This window comes from Schistocerca americana, chromosome 1 (assembly GCF_021461395.2).
Source record: "Schistocerca americana isolate TAMUIC-IGC-003095 chromosome 1, iqSchAmer2.1, whole genome shotgun sequence".
In the NCBI taxonomy this organism is placed as follows: domain Eukaryota; kingdom Metazoa; phylum Arthropoda; class Insecta; order Orthoptera; family Acrididae; genus Schistocerca; species Schistocerca americana.
This window is the reverse complement of record NC_060119.1, coordinates 591,573,561-591,590,990: the sequence shown is the minus strand read 5'-3', so window position 1 is coordinate 591,590,990 and position 17,430 is coordinate 591,573,561. Positions and strand designations below refer to the sequence as shown.

The 17,430-nt window shown below is 40.7% G+C and overlaps 1 protein-coding gene across 1 annotated transcript in view; it reads left to right on the top strand.

The window, feature by feature from the left end:
- LOC124606767 (high-affinity choline transporter 1) overlaps positions 1 to 17,430 on the top strand; it is a 360,300-nt gene that overhangs the window by 290,081 nt on the left and 52,789 nt on the right. Inside the window, exon 8 of the mRNA XM_047138825.1 lies at positions 12,862 to 12,991. Coding sequence (XP_046994781.1) covers positions 12,862 to 12,991 — 130 coding nt within the window. The remainder of the gene's footprint in view (positions 1 to 12,861; positions 12,992 to 17,430) is intronic.

The window sequence follows — 17,430 nt, the reverse complement described above, 5'->3', positions numbered from 1 at the left end:
GGCCACCAAACTCCCCAGACATGAGCATTATTGAGCATACCTGGGATGTCTTGTAACGTACTGTTCAGAAGAGATCTTCAGCCTCGCTTACCCTTACGGATTTATGTACAGCCGTGCAGGATTAATGGTGTCAGTTCCGTCCAGCACTACTTCAGATACTAGTCGAGTCCATGTCACGTCGTGTTGCGGCACTTTTGCGTGCTCGCGGGGGCCATACACAAATTTAGATAGGTGTTCCAGTTTCATCGGCTCTTCAGTGTATTAAATAATGTGGATGATAAAGGACACCCTTGTCTCACTCCATGAGGGATGTTTCTCGCAAACTAACTTATTTCTTTTACTTCGATTTTGTTGTATATATACATACTTTACTTACACTTATTAGATGCTGGGGTATACCATTCGTTTCTAAAATTTCCCATGATTTAACTCTGTTAACTTTGTATATAGGATGGTAGTGTTCTCTGTGTTTTTGAATAATTTGGAACACTGGAGAAGCACTGTCTAAGAAATATCTTCCAATCCGAAATCCATTCTGTTCTTCAGGAAGAAAGGTTTGCGAAAGCATCTTCAGTCTATTTGTTATTAGTTTTACATACATCTTGTATCTAGAGTTCAGAAGACTAATACCTCAATAATTGTCAAATTTCTGAGGTCCTCTTTTTGTTACAGATGGGATAATAATCACTGTTTACCAATCCTCTTATATGCTATTGTATTTTCACCAAGTATTTAAGAGTAACGATTCCGATGAATATTTAAATAACTCCATATTAACGTCATCTTCCTCTGGAGATTATCTGGATTAAGATGTTTTTAATACAACCTTTAGTTCTTCCGTTGATATAAGATCAACATGCTCGTCGCTAACTGCAGCCTTCACATTTTTCTCGTCACGTATCCACAGATTTGGGAAATAATCTAACCATTCAATTTCTGATATGGGGTTAATTTGAACTACCACTCTTTCCTCTTTATTATGTTGTTTCAGCATACAATAGGCTTTAGTGTTTCCCGTGTACATCATGCTTCATTTCACTCAGATAACGTCCCCAGCTTCGTTGTTTTATTTTTCTAGTCCCTCTTTTGTCAACCGCTGTGTGTCGCTTGTACTTGATATAGTCTTCTTGCTTCAATGATAGCAGATATTTCAGGTGGGCCTGCTTTATTCATTTTATGATCTTTGCTGGTTGTTGATTCCAGGTAGCGAGTCGTCTTTTGTTTTTATATTTCATGCTGTTCCTAAAGCTTCACCAGAAGCTGTGTGTATCATTCTTATTATTTCTGTCCACTATTCATTAACGTTATGCTTTTGTTGCTCATGTTTTAGTACTTCAAGTAAATGTTTTCTGTGTAACTATATAATGCTTAAATATTGTTGCAATTGTATTGTATAGGCTTCTTCTCGTATTTTTAATTGCGCTTTCATTATTATAAAATGGGACTGTTAGTATTGATGCTACCAGAAAATGTTCAGTAGTAACATAACAGTCTCTTACACTCTGGTGTCTTCTATCAATAGGATGGCATTCTCATTTGTGATAACATGGCCTATTACAGACATAGTACGCCAAGCACCATATGTAAATTTATGACTATCTTTGTAGATGGAAAACTGTTTGTTATGCTTAAGTGGCTGAAGCCAAAAAATCCCTTAACCGATTGATATTATAGTCCTTAGTATGTTCTCCACGTGAATCTCTATTCCTTTAATGGTTTTACCTATACTTACACTGAAATCTCCAGCAATTATTAAATATTCTAACTTAGGTATTGCATTAATCATTGTCTGCATGCATTCATAGAATGCATGTGTTTCTTCTCTCATTTCTTCCTCTAGTGCATATACACCAATTATATTCACCATCGTAACTAGTGTCTTTAACCTTAAATGAAACGTCTTTCATTTATGAACATATATGATTGCAGCCATTTCCTATCGATATTTTTGATAATAACTGCAACTCCAGTTCTTACCTGTTCAGTTCTACTTACTACAGTGTATATCAAAATACAAAAATTAATTTCTGATGGGAATTCAGAGGGTGGCGTAGGTTATCTTCAATCAGAAAGATTCCAAGCAATTAGTAATAAAATGATATTTATTAAATACGAAGAAATACCCAGCATAAATGATGCTGCTTCTTTTGAAATGTCCAGCACAATGAGAAGTTTGAAAATATTACTAGTCCTCGAGAATATTAAATTCCTGTGAGATCTGAGTTTCTCCAGCGATCGCCGATATTTCGGCGGGAGTACACCCCCAGTTTCGAATTTTTTTTCAGTTTATCAGACGGTTTTTTCCTGCTTTTATCAATACATATGGTACATTGGTTTCCTGTGAGTTTTCCTAGAATAAACATTAATTTACAAATTACAAACACGTAAAAAAATAGTTGCGCTACATATTTATGTTGTAATGAAACATACGAAATGTCAGTCTGGCGCATTTGTATTAATAGTTTTCTGGGAATGAAATACATTCTCAGTTATGTTTGTATTTTTACAGTCAAAAACATTGCATTGTAAACCACTTTTGTTCTGTTACAGAACGAACTTTCACTGTGCACACCATGTTTTGATTTACAGCATACGAAAACAAATACACAGTTTGCAAAGTACGTGATTATCAAAGATGCTACAATGCAACCACACAAAGGAAACGTAAATTACTGTTATGTTACATTGAAATAGTGTTTTTACATTAAATCTTGAGCATTAAATGCAGACAGAAACGATAAATACATGGGATTTTGTGAATTACAGCTTTAGAAACATATTTAATATAACAATAGAGATTCAAGTCTGAGCAAGAAGCGTGTGATTTCTTGTGTCCTATTTGAACATCAATCATGATAAGACATTAGGATTTATTAGGATTTAGTGTCATATGAAAAACTGACTTTTTTTAGGTACATACAGTTTTGTTATTAGTATTTAGTGCCATATATAGCACCGACTATTCTAGGTACATACAATATTATAAGATTTGTTACTTGATCTGCAGATAGTTGCACAAATATTATTTATATTGGAGCACAGAAAGTACTTGTAAGTTTTCCAGGAAAGGTGTGTTAGCCAATTCAGCTTGCTCATTAAGGATGTAGTCAGTGGAAGTGCTTTTGCGTGTATGTATTTCTATTTCCTGTAATATGTTCATAGTGACTCCTTTTTCTGCTAAATGTAATATTTTCATATTGCTTTCAATGTTTGTCACTGAATGGTTGTCAATGGAAATGCTTTTGTGTGTATGTATTTCTGTTTCCCGTAGTATGTTCATAGTGACTCCTTTTTCTGCTAAATGTAATATTTTCATATTGCTTTCAGAGTTTGTCACTGAATGGTTTTCTTCCACAATGTGGGCTACAAATGTAGATTTAATCAACTTTCCAAGCCTTAAGACATCGAGGAGTTCTTTCTACCTAATCTCAAAACTTTTGGGCGTGAATCACATTAGAGCTTGTGTATTCCTAATTTATTGCTAGCAGATAAGCTGATGTAATTTTCCTTCTTTTTTGGATCTATGTATAGGATAACTGTAAATTTGTGTTTGGCTTCTGCAGGAGGGTGATTTGTTTTTGATTGAATTGTGTGTAAACAGCGGTGCTGTGGAGTTGTGGATTTTGTTTTTATTTTGTTGTCGAGTTTGTCTATTATTACAGGATCATAGCCATTATTCTGGGTAACTATTTTAGTTATAATGGTTTCACGTTGTTGATATGTGTGATTCATAGGTATTTTTTGCATTCAGTGTACCATGGCTCTGAAATATGACATTCTGTATTGGCTAGAATGACATGAGGACCTGTCAGTGCTGACATCTGTGGTGGTGGGTTTCCTGTAGATGCTAAGTTGATGTTTGTAGTTAGCATTAAAGATTTTAAGGCCAAGAAAATTTATTCTCCTATTTGTTTCATGCTCAAATGTGAATTTAATATTTTTGTGCATTTTACTGTGGCATGTTGCCAATGTGTCAGTTTCACTGTTTGTACCATCAGAAAACAGGATTGCGTCATCAGTATATGTATTGTAGTATGTTATTTTATTTGTGGTTGAGAGTTGAGAAGTATTTTTGTTTTATGTGGCTGATGTAGATGTCTGCTAATATTCCAGCTAAGATTCTGCTCATTGCCAGACCATCATGGTTTTGGTAAAACTTACTGTTGAAGCTAAAGTAATTGCACTCCAGGATGAGTGTGTGTATTTCTATGAATTCATACGTATCTGCAGTACTAATTTTCTTGCACCTAAGCGCCGGCCGCAGTGGCCGGGTGGTTCTAGGCGCTTCAGTCCAGAATCACGCGGCTGCTATGTATGGTCACAGGTTCGAATCCCGCTTCGGTCATGGATGTGTGTGATCTCTTTAGGTTAGTTAGGTTTTCGTAGTTTTAAGTCTAGGGGACTGATGACCTCTGATGTTACGTCTCATAGAGTCATTTGAACCATTTCTTATACCTAAGCAGATTTTTCTTATAATGTTAATAATTTATTTAACATGGATATCTGTGTAGAGATTGACTATGTTGAGTGGTGGAAATTTAGCTGTGGGTGGGATGTTGATCTCTTCAACAGAGGCTATGAGTTCATGTGTGTTGTGGATGGTATAGCTATTTTCAGAGGTATAATATTAGGCAATGAGGTTTTTCAGCTTACGTCTCATAAAGAATGTGGGCCTGTTTCCCAGGTTCAATATTGGGCAAATAGGACAGCTTCGTTTATATATCTTCGGCTGTTCATGCAGTTTTGGTGCTAAGGGATTTGTTGTTATACAGCTGCACATTCAGTAAAAAGTGACAGTTACTTAGAAGCTTTTGGAGTATTGTCTGGAATTTTATTGTGGTATCGGACTTTATTTCAGTAATGTTGTTGCTATGGAAAAAATTTAATGTTCTCTCTATATATTCCTTTTCATATAATATGACAATAAATATTTCTTTATCAGTTTTTACTATGAGTACTTCACTTTCAGCTTCACTTTCAGACAATTTGCAGATAATTTGATCTTAAAATTTTTGAAAATATTTTAGTGGGGTATTATTTGCTTTTAGATGTTTCAATATCAATTTATTTGACTTAAAAGCTAGTACATTTTTCTCACAAGTATCTAGTTTAGCTGTGTCACATGCATGTTTTGTACAGGCTATAAGATTTTTGACACTGACTGTTGTGGTTTGTTGTAAGATTATATTTGAGACCCTTACTTAATAGAATAAGTTCACTGTCATTTAAATGGATATCAGTGCTGTTAACTACCCCATCAAAGAATTTGTGTTGGCCTGATTGCTTATTTTTAACCCAACCAGAATTATTAACAGATTTTAAGGCTTCTAATTTCTTCTTCTGTTTATATGAGATTGTTCAGGTTGTCATTTTTTCTTATAATATTGAACGAACCTACAATAGTCAGTATTATATACGGCAATAAACACTAATAAATTGTAATGTATTATCATCATTGATGTTCAAATACCACATAAGAGTTCACACACTTCTTACCCAGACTTTTATCTCTACTATTGTATGAAATAAGTCTGTAGTGCTGCAATTCACACCTATCTGCATTTAATGCACAAGATCTAATGTAAAACCCTATTTCAATATGACTGTAATTTACGTTTACTTCCCCCTCAAATAAACCGCATATTTGTATGATTGCATTGTTGCATCTTTGATACTCATGTACTTTGCAAACTGTTTTTGTTTCCACATACTAAACACATATAAATCAAAACTTGTGGTACGCAATGAAAATTCGTTTTGTAAGCGAACAAAAGTGCTTTACAATCCAATGCAACGTTTTTGACTATGGAAATACTCCGAGAAACATAATCGGGAATGTATTTCATTGCAAGAAAACTGATAAGACAAATGCGCCAGATGGACATTTCACGTGTTTCATTACAATACAAATATGTAGCGCAACTATTTTTGTTACACGTAATTTGTAAATTATTATTTATCCTAGGAAAACAAATGTATAAAATGTATTGATAAAAGCATGAAAACACTCTCTGACTGTATGGCAAATTGTAAAAAAATTCGTAATTTGTAATGGTACTTTTTAGATGAAATAACCTGAAACCAATTTGTGGCTGGTTTCTGTACAGCATCAGCAATTTATTTTATATAACAGTCACGGTGTTCAACCATGTCCTAATAGGACAAAATTGCATGATTACTTCTTTTTTTTTTAAATTTACTCACATTCCTACCCCCCTGGGTGGGGGAATGGGCATCCCTATTGCTGCTTCTCAACCATTGATATTTATAAATAAGTTCAGATTAAAATAAAACAGGTTCAAATACACGTGATGGTGTTTACAGGAAAGATGATATTCTAAATCATAAGCTGGAAGGTGCAATGTGGACACCTGGTAACTGAATGGAGATTGAGATTTATGCTCAGATTTGTGGGCCTGCTGATGCCGCATCATATATCAGGGGTTGGTGCCACCTGACACTGAGTGGGGCTGGAGGTGCGGCTGCTGTCTGCGGTGCCACTCTCGGTGTAGGTCTTGTAGCTGGCGTCCCTTTCACTCTTGTTGCCACACACAGCAGAAGTCGTCCATCACATATTATTGCTGGTTTACATGATAATGGCCACAGGTTGTGACTAAGCACGCTGGGAGAACAATAATTCACTTCCAGATGACATCACGCTCCGCCTCTACCCTTGCTAATTGTCTTAATTCTGTGAAGGTGAGTCCTGGACTTACTTCAGATATTCGATCAACGGAAACATGCTCCTGTCGGAGCACAAAAACAGGTGAATATGCTCCTATTAAAAGACAGATTGAAATCATGCCAACATATTCGCGCTCTTTTAGCATGCAACTTATCTCTCACTCCCACTGGCACCCCCACCCGTAACTCACTCACACCCACAAGTCCATCGCTATAAGTCGCTCATACCCATCCATTAGTTCATTGTCACTCATTCAGTCCAAATTATTGTCATTATCTCTTTGTATCTCTTTGTTAATGTCTCTCTTTGTTAATGTCCTCTGATTGATAGCCATAGAATCCCTCGTTCTGTCTCCTCTTACTGTCACTGTCTCCCTCTTGTTCCCTCTTATTTCTACTATCTGTTTCATACCTTCCGATTACTGTTGTCCATTCACAGTCATTATCTCTCTGTTGTTAGTTGTCATTATCATAGATTTGTCTCTCATTATCACTAGCTCTCACTCCCAATTTTTCCTTTTTTTCCGTTGGTGCAATATCTGATGAAAGTCGTGGACAGTTAGCAAGGGTAGAGGCGGAGCGTGAAGTCATTATTCCTGTCCCAATGGCGCTGCCTCCTTCACTATTTTCCTAGCACCGTTCTATCATTGTCAACCATGTTCCACTGCCACTCTCTCTCTCACACTGCCACTGTCTGCTTTGCTCTTTCTGTACCACAACCTCTGTCTATTGTCTTCCAGTATTTATTACTTTTCCGTCTCTTTCCCACTGCCATTGTCTGATATCTAAGCACAAAAAAGCGCGAATATGTACGCATGCCACGATTTTTAGGAAAATTTTTAACTTTGCTGAGAAAGGTGGAATGAAGCAATTGCTACCTCACTTTTCTGTCAAAGATTTTTAATAAACAGGACCATATTCACTTTTATCATGTTCCGAAAGTGTTCTAGTTCCCTTCTTTTCCCTGCTACAGCGGAGAATGTCTCTTATATAAAAAGAACTTTTTGGGTCTGTAACATTTTGATACTTTACAAATGTGGAATCGGGATAAAGCTAAAATAATTTTGCAACTCAGACCCGATATTAAGCGTACACAATTTTGATTGTGCTTCATTAGTACAACATGGGGTTCCCAGAACCGTTCTAATGATAATGGAGATACACTATGTGATCCAAACTATCCGGACACCCCCAAAAACATACGTTTCTCATCTTAGGTGCATTGTTCTGGCATCTACTGCCAGTTAGTCCATATCTGCGACCTCAGCATCGTGGGACAGCAGAATGGGGCACTTCGCGGAACTCACGGACTTCGAACGTGGTCACGTGATTGGGTGTCACTTGTGTCATACGTCTGTACGTGAGACTTCCACACTCTTAAACATCTCTAGGTCTACTGTTTCCGATGTGATAGTGAAGTGGAAACGTGAAGGGACACGTCCAGCACAAAAGCGTACAGGTCGACCTCATCTGTTGACTGACAGACACCGTCGATAGTTGAAGAGGGTCGTAACCTGTAATAGGCAGATGTCTATCCAGGCCATCACGCAGAAATTCCAAACTGCATCAGGATCCATTGCAAGTACTATGACAGTTGGGCGGGAGATGAGAAAACTTGTAGTTTATGGTCGAGCAGCTGCTCATAAGCTACACACGAGGACGGTAAATGCCAAACAACGCCTCGTTTGGTGTAAGGAGCGTGAACATTGGACGATTGAACAGCGGAAAAACATTGTACGGAGTGACGAATCAGGGTACACAATGTGGCGATCTGATGGCAGGGTGTGGGTATGACGGATGTCCGGTGAACGTCATCCGCCAGCGTGTGTGGTGCCAGCAGCAAATTTCGGAGGCGGTGCTGTTATGGTGTGGACGTGTTTTTCGTGGAGAAAGCTTGCACCCCTTGTTGTTTTTCGTGGCACTATCACAGCACAGGCGTACACTGCCGATTTTAAGCACCTTCTTGCTTCCCACTGTTGAAGAGCCATTCGGGGATGGCAATTGCATCTTTCAACACTGTCGAGCACCTGTTCATAATGGACGGCCTGTGGCGCAGTGGTTACACGACAATTACATCTCTGTTACGGACTGGCCTACACAGAGACCTGACCTGAATCCTGTAGAACACCTTTGGGTTGTTTTGGAACGTCGACTTCGATCTAGACCTCACCCATCGACATCGATACCTCTCCTCAGTGCAGCACTCCGTGAAGAATGTGCTGCCATTCCCCAAGAAACCTTCCAGCGCCTGATTGAACGTATGCCTGCGAAAGTGGAAGCTGTCATAAAGGTGGGCCAATACCGTATTGTATTCCAGCATTACCGATGGAGGGCGCCACGAACTTTTAAGTCATTTTCAGTCAGATGTCCGGATACATTTGATCACATAGTGTACTTTACGGCAATTTTCTCCGTGCTACGTCACGTTATGAACTACTCGTACATTGTCACCTCACAACGGATTTTACGCGCGTAATTTACAAGTGGAAGTAGGACGACCTTGAACCTTTGTATTTCTGTAACGAATAAAGATATCAAGAAAATGTTCAGGGTTGTTCTAGAGCAGGATCTTAGGAATGAAGTCAAAATTTGGCACCCAAAACTTTTTTTTGCGGGTTTTATCAGGACCCGCCCACGAATTAATGGTCCCTCCTTAAGCCCCTTTAACCTCACCGAAGACCACATCTAGTGTAAAAATAATCATCCTATTTGCTCCATTTATCTAAGCAGGAGAAAGTGTGTAATATCCAAACGTAGACATAATTACAGTAAGAGGATCATTCTGTTGGTTGTACAAGTAGTCCCTAGCTCAAATGCTGTCCAAAACACTTGACCCTATGTATCTATCACCAATAGAACCCTTGGCATAAGCGCAGGGGAACGTATTAGATAGCGTATGCTGTCACGTGCATACCCAGATCCAGCTGAAAGAGTTCATGAGTGACTGGATCCAAATTGTGGAGATGTTGATAGTTTTGTTTCATCTGCTGTTCCCTACGGTCTCACAATTTACGTATGACATTAAGATCGAGCGATTTAGTGGGCCAGACGAGATGCAAAATGGTTGCTGATTGTTCGTCAAACCAGGAACGTATGCGCGCAGCTCTGTGAAGACTGGAGTTTCCACAGCATACTCATAATGTATATGAAGAGGAAAGCACAAATCTTAGTGACCGGGAATGTTAAAATAATCATCCTGCTTCGTGCTCCTTGTAATATTGATGAGTGGCCCAAGTCAGTGCATAAAATCACCTCAAAAACCTAACTGAAGAACTTCCGGCTTCAAAACCACCCTCCTCGAACTGCGGCTTAAACGTTTTATTGGGCCTTCGGTGCTCTGACCGCTTGTATCTTTTGAAAATAAGCATAAATCGCATTTCACACAACATACTTTCAGTCAGCTACTGTCCACTTTCTGTTTTTTTTTGGCCCAAGAAAGATGTACAGTATTATATTCCACTGTTAGCAACGACTTTTGCAAAGTATTTGACTTGAAGAGTCCACTGCACAGAGCAACTTTCGCAATCAAATTTAAAACGTCGCCTCAACCATCTATTTTCAGTGTAATAATCATTAAAATTTAGCAGTTTCGAACGTCAAACCTTCGCCATCGGAATGATTATACAGAAATCTCTAAAAGCGATCAAAATAAAATACATATAAGAACAGTAAAATAGCGTGGTCACTTCCCTCGTAATCATGTCTTTTTGAGATGTCCACCCACATCTCCGTGAACTGATAAAACAGACTAAGACGTGGTTGCAAGGGAAGTGACCAGATTGATGATGGTTTGGCTGTCGAAAAGGGTAAATTTTAGTGTTTGCTCTTTTTAACTTTAAAAAGGTGCTAGAGCTGACATTTTAACTTTGTAATAACTATGATCTAGTGTCCATTACGGATAAAATTAAACTATCATCATCATCAAATCGGCGATCGTAGACTCTGTAGATCATGCGCCGGCCTCACAATATTCCTCCGTAGATGGCCTCCTCAAGCACTACAACCTTAACGTTGGTGGGGAGGTTTGCGTGTCTCATTAATCCGGCCAGCTCAGGTCAGAACAGTGGCAGTCCCACTATTGGGCTAACCCAGCGCAGCGCCAGTAACGCGGCCAGGGGACATTTTACCCCACAAAAAAACCTCACAAATCTGCCTCGGAATAGGAAGGAACCTCATAAGTCGAATACGGCCAGGTACACTGGTTTACGAGGTGGAACATGGAAAGTTAAACTATCTTCGCAATATTCGCTCGGAAACTGATTGCGCAAGGTTCACTCGGAAAGTGATTTAGATAATCCCGAATTCGCTTATGGGGTGGTCTGAAACCCGCTAATCATCGATAAAGCGTGACATTTGTCTACTGTCCAGGATCTGCTAACGACTACTGTTCTTATTTCTTGATACACGACTGCGAGTACTACACGTTTCCTTGAGGACATATTGCACGGTATGCGCTGATACACCAACAAGTAGGGCCGTTTCATTCACAATGAGGTCATGGGGACTTAGAAACACGATAGTTTTTCTCTCTCATTGTATTACGCATGCACATCGCCCAATCCCACTGCACTGATTCCATACAACCGACTGTCACATACACCAATTCACTGGCATGACTTCAGCGATGAAGTGTCACTTAACCGTCTTGTATCAGTTCTACACTACGAATATTTACAGCGCACTGAAATAACCAGTGTGAAATGTTAAGAAGGTAGCTAAATTCTGCCTGGTGAACTTACACGACTGGCCATTAAAATTGCTACACCACGAAGATGACGTTCTACAGACGCGAAATTTAACCGACAGGAAGAAGATGCTGTGATATGCAAATGATTAGCTTTTCAGAGCATTCACACAAGGTTGGCGCCGATGGCGACACCTACAACGTGCTGACATAAGGAACGTTTCCAACTGATTTCTCATACACAAACAGCAGTTGACCGGCGTTGCCTGGTGAAACGTTGTTGTGATGCCTCGTGTAAGGAGGAGAAATGCGTACCATCACGTTTCCGACTTTGATAAATGTCGGCTTGTAGCCTATCACGATTGCGGTTTATCGTTTCGCGACATTGCTGCTCACGTTGGTCGAGATCCAATGACTCTTAGCAGAATATGGAATCGGTGGGTTCAGGAGGGTAATACGGAACGCCGTGCTGGATCCCAACGGCCTTGTATCACTAGCAGTCGAGATGACAGGAATATTATCCGCACGGCTGTAACGGATCGTGCAGTCACGTCTCGATCCCTGAGCCAACAGATGGGGACCTTTGCAAGACAACAACCATCTGCACGAACAGTTCGACGACGTTTGCAGCAGCATGGACTATCAGCTCGGAGACCATGGTTGCGGTTACCATTGACGCTGCATCACAGATAGGAGCGCCTGCGATGGTGTACTCAACGACGAACCTGGGTGCACGAATGAGAAAACGTCATTTTTTCGGATGAATCCAGGTTCTATTTACAGCATCATGATGGTCGCATCCGTGTTACACGTCTCGGTCACCTCTTGTTCGCATTGACGGCACGTCGAACAGTGGACGTTACATTTCAGATGTGTTACGACCCGAGGCTCTACCCTTCATTCGATCTCTGCGAAACCCTACATTTCAGCAGGATAATGCACGACCGCATGTTGCAGGTTCTATACGGGCCTTTCTGGATACAGAAAATGTTCGACTGCTGCCCTGGCCAGCACATTCTCCAGATCTCTCACCAACTGAAAACGTCTGGTCAATGGTGGCCGAGCAACTGTCTCGTGACAATACGCCAGTCACTACTCTTGATGAACAGTGGTATCGTGTTGAAGCTGCATGGGCAGGTGTACCTGTACACGCCATCCAAGCTCTGTTTGACTCAATGCCCAGGCGTATCAAGGCCGTTATTGCGACCAGAGGTGGTTGTTTTGGGTACTGATTTCTCAGGATCTATGCACCGAAATTGCGTGAAAATGTAATCACATGTTCTAGTATAATATATTTGTCCAATGAATATCCGTGTATCATCTGCATTTCTTCTTGGTGCAGCAATTTTAATGACCAGCAGTGTACGTTTATTGAAGATGTCTGTGTTGGAAGACGTACAGGCACAGTGAGTCTGACAGGCCTTGAGATTTGGAAGCTGTCGTGCTGTGAATGGGGACGCTAGTGGTACAGGCTGGGGCTCGCGCTGTTGCAGGTGTACTTCCAGCGCGTGCTGTCCAGCAAGTCCGCGGGCCGCGCGCAGGTGCTGTCATACGTGGCCGCCTTCGGGTGCGTCCTCATGGCCATCCCACCCGTCATCATCGGCGCCATTGCCAAGGCGACACGTGAGTAACTCGCCTCGTGTAGCTTCTAAAATATACTGAGTACAGCCTGACTCTTCGCTCTCGTAAGTAATGCGAAGAGTTTAACAGCAAGACGCGACGCCAAATATCGGGTGGTTATAATGAAAGTGCAGCTTCTCAAGGACGTCCAGTGTGGGCTGTAATTATAGTATGACAGCTATACTTGATAGATATGGTAATGCATTGATACGAACCCATTTAAACTGGGAAAAAGTTAGTTTCAACTGCCTTTATCACTTATTTGACCGATTCTACCACCGTCCCGTTCCTAATCCATTACATATGGAAAGGTTCCTAACCGCTTCCGTGGATCCACAGCTCTAGTTTTGCACCTTGTACCCAAAACTGACTAATTTTTTTCCAGCGTAAATCTGTTCCGTATCAACTTATTAAAACGTCTACAAAGTTTCGCTGCTATACGATAATTATAGCCCACACTGGATCTCTGTAAGTAGCTGCACTTTGATTATAGCTACTCTATATAACAGAGCGAAGTAAAAACAGAAAAAAATTAGTTTTGCATGCAGAATATAGCATTTAGAGCATATCTGGATATAAAAAATGGAGGGACTAAATGCCTATCAATAACCACGGAATAAAAGGAGATGGTGCAGTGAACATGTGCACATTTCTTCTGCTTTTAGTGCTTAGCTATACCGATTTTTATTGTTTTGCTAGGGCAGTACACCTTTCAACCGCAAAATTTGTTTCCAAGTCAGTTCATCAATGTCCTATCACATTTGATTATTTAAATCGTTTTCTAATCATGGTCTTCTGAGCTGAAAAGCAGACTTCACAGCAAATAGAATAGAATAATACACGGTGGGCAAGGTTAAACTGGCCCGTAAAATCTTTCATGTACCTTAAGACAGGCAACCCAGCTTACATCATTCACACCTATGGTGTGGCGGATGATATAAGTTGTTTTGCAGATCTTAATATGCGTGAAATATTTGCCGGGCAAGTTTAGTTTTTCCCGCTATGTACAACAAAGTTTATAAGACTCAAAAAAATATTTGGAATAGAAAAAAAAGTGTGAATTCCTAGCGGACCGAACTGCTTAGGTCATCGGTCCCTAGACTTACACACTACTTCAACTAACTTATGCTAAGAACAACATACACGCCCATGCCCGAGGGAGGACTCGAACCTCCGGCGGGAGGATTTGGGATAGAACCACGTCCGGAAGACGTGTAGAAATGTATATAGTGGTTAAGACTGCATGAAGATGGCGTAACTGTCCCGTCAGCTGTATTCATTCTTGTGAAAGTGAGCTGGTCTAAATTCTACTACTGAAGAATCATCAAAAAATTAGGGAACGTGAAGGCTTGTGCCAGTATGCCTAACTAGTACCAGATGCCGCAATATCAGAGTTGAATTGTTGATCTCCGGAAAATGTATTTCTCGGAACATGATATTTCTGCAAACGGCTGTGGTAGGAACGTGGAATCAAATGATAAAATAGCTTTGTATGCAGCGACAAGTGATTAGTGGCCCATGCCCACTTTGTATAGCACGGGATGATGATAGCCTTATTCTTTTTGCCAGAAATGGATTTTGCTACTCTAATAATGTTGGCTCTTCGGTGAAACACAGCAACGCTCGTGAGCTAGTTACCATAAGGCCTTGGCTGCATCTGCAGGAATAGTGGAAAGCAAGACACTGTGTTGGTTTCCAAGTCGAGAAATCACAAAGGCCCCAGAACACAATGGGTTTTCAACACCATCCCTGGCGTGTAGAGCGCAAAAAATTTCAAGGCCCATTTAATCCGTTAAAGATTGCAGTTAAACGTGTTTTGGTTCAAATGGCTCTGAGCACTATGGGACTTAACATCTATGGTCATCAGTCCACTAGAACTTAGAACTACTTAAACCTAACTAACCTAAGGACATCACACAACACCCAGTAATCACGAGGCAGAGAAAATCCCTGACCCCGCCGGGAATCGAACCCGGGAACCCGGCAGCGGGAAGCGAGAACGCTACCGCACGACCACGAGCTGCGGACAAACGTGTTTTGTGCCACTGCTATAAGCAGGTGCGCTTTTGAGCTTCTTGACGAGCAAATACCAAGTTCTGTGATTTGGGGCGGTTGTGGAAACCATGCGCAATCAGGATTCTAGAGAGGAGTAAGGCTCCCAGGTTGGAAAACCACGTATGCCATGTTCCAGCAGAATAATTCCTGACATCAATCCATGGGTTGAAAATAAATAAATCGCCAGGTCCTGATGGGATTCCAATTCAGTTTTACAGAGAGTACTCTACTGCATTGGCTCCTTCCTTAGCTTGCATTTATCGCGAATCTCTCGCCCAACAAAAAGTCCCGAGCGAATGGAAAAAAGCGCAGGTGACGCCTGTGTATCAGAAGGGTAGAAGGACGGATCCTCAAAATTACAGGCCAATATCCTTAACATCGGTTTGTTGCAGGATTCTCGAACATATTCTCAGTTCGAATATAATGAATTTCCTTGAGACAGAGAAGTTGCTGTCCATGCATCAGCACGGCTTTAGAAAGCATTGCTCCTGCAAAACGCAACTCGCCCTTTTTTCACATGATATATTGCGAACTATGGATGTTGGGTATCAGACGGATAACATATTCCTTGACTTCCGGAAAGCGTTTGACTCGGTGCCCCACTGCAGACTCCTAACTAAGGTACGAGCATATGGGATTGGTTCCCAAATATGTGAGTGGCTCGAAGACTTCTTAAGTAATAGAACCCAGTACGTTGTCCTCGATGGTGAGTGTTCATCGAAGGTGAGGGTATCATCTGGAGTACCACAGGGAAGTGTGGTAGGTCCGCTGTTGTTTTCTATCTACATAAATAGTCTTTTGGATAGCAATGTGCGGCTGTTTGCTGATGATGCTGAAGTGTACTGGAAGCTGTCGTCGTTGAGTGACTGTAGGAGGATACAAGATGACTTGGACAGGATTTGTGATTGGTGTAAATAATGGCAGCTAACTCTAAATATAGATAAATGTAAATTAATGCAGATGAATAGGGAAAAGAATCCATTAGTAGTATAGCGCTTGACACAGTCACGTCGATTAAATATTTGGGCGTAACACTGCAGAGCGATATGAAGTGGGACAAGCATGTAATGGCAGTTGTGAGGAAGGCGGATAGTCGTCTTCGGTTCATTGGTAGAATTTTGGGAAGATGTGGTTCGTCTGTAAAGGAGACCGCTTATAAAACACCAATACGACGTATTCTTGAGTACTGCTCGAGCGTTTGGGATCCCTATCAGGTCGGATTGAGGGAGGACATAGAAGCAATTCAGAGGCGGGCTGCTAGATTTCTTACTGGTAGGTTTGATCATCACGCGAGTGTTACGGAAACGCTTCAGGAACTCTGGTGGGAGTCTCTGGAGGAAAGGAGGCGTTCTTTTCGTGAATCGCTACTGAGAAAATTTAGAGAACCAGTATTTGAGGCTGACTGCAGTACAATTTTACTGCCACCAACTTTTATTTTGGGGAAAGACCACAAAGATAAGATAAGAGAGATTAGGGCTGGCACAGAGGCATATAGGCAATTTTTCCCTCGTTCTGTTTGGGAGTGGAACAGGGAGAGAAGATGCTAGTTGTGGTACGAGGTACCCTCCGCCACGCACCGTATGGTGGATTACGGAGTATGTATATAGATTTAGATGTAGATCAGGGTGAGAGGAATGTTCCCATACAACGGATCACGGTCGTGGAACAACCTTGTGGATGCTTTCTGGACTCACATACACACGGCAAGAAGGAAGATTCCTCAGGAAAATATATTGACTGTCTCCAATACCATAACACAGTGCTTGGGGGCTCTAATCACAGTACGTGCTACTTAACACTGAATTTTTGAAGTTAGAGTCGAGGGGCACGAAAGAGAAGCAGTGGTAGGGAAGGGAGTGATACAGGATTGTAAGTTATCTCTGTTGCTATTGAATCTGTGTATTGCGCAAGCAGTAAAGGAAACAAAAGAAAAATTCGGTGTAGAAATTAAAATCCATGGAGAAGAAATAAAAACTTTGACTTTTGCCGATGACATTCTTATTCTGTCAGAGACAGCAAAGGACATGGAAGAGCAATTGAACAGAATGAACAGTATCTTGAAGGGAGGATATAAGAACATCAAAAAAAGCAAAACGATGGTAATGGAAAGTAGCAGAATTAAATCGGTTGATGCTGAGGGTATTAGATAAGGAAATGAGATACTTAAAGTAGTAGATGAGTTTTGCTATTTGGGGAGCAAAATAGCTGATAACGATCGAAGTAGAGAGGATATAAAATGTAGACTGGCAATGGTAAGGAAAGCGTTTCTGAAGAAGAGAAATTTGTTAACATCGAGTATAGATTTAAGTGTTAAAGTATTTGTATGCAGTGTAGCCACGTATGGATGTGAAACGTGGACGATAAATAGTTTAGACAAGATGAAATGT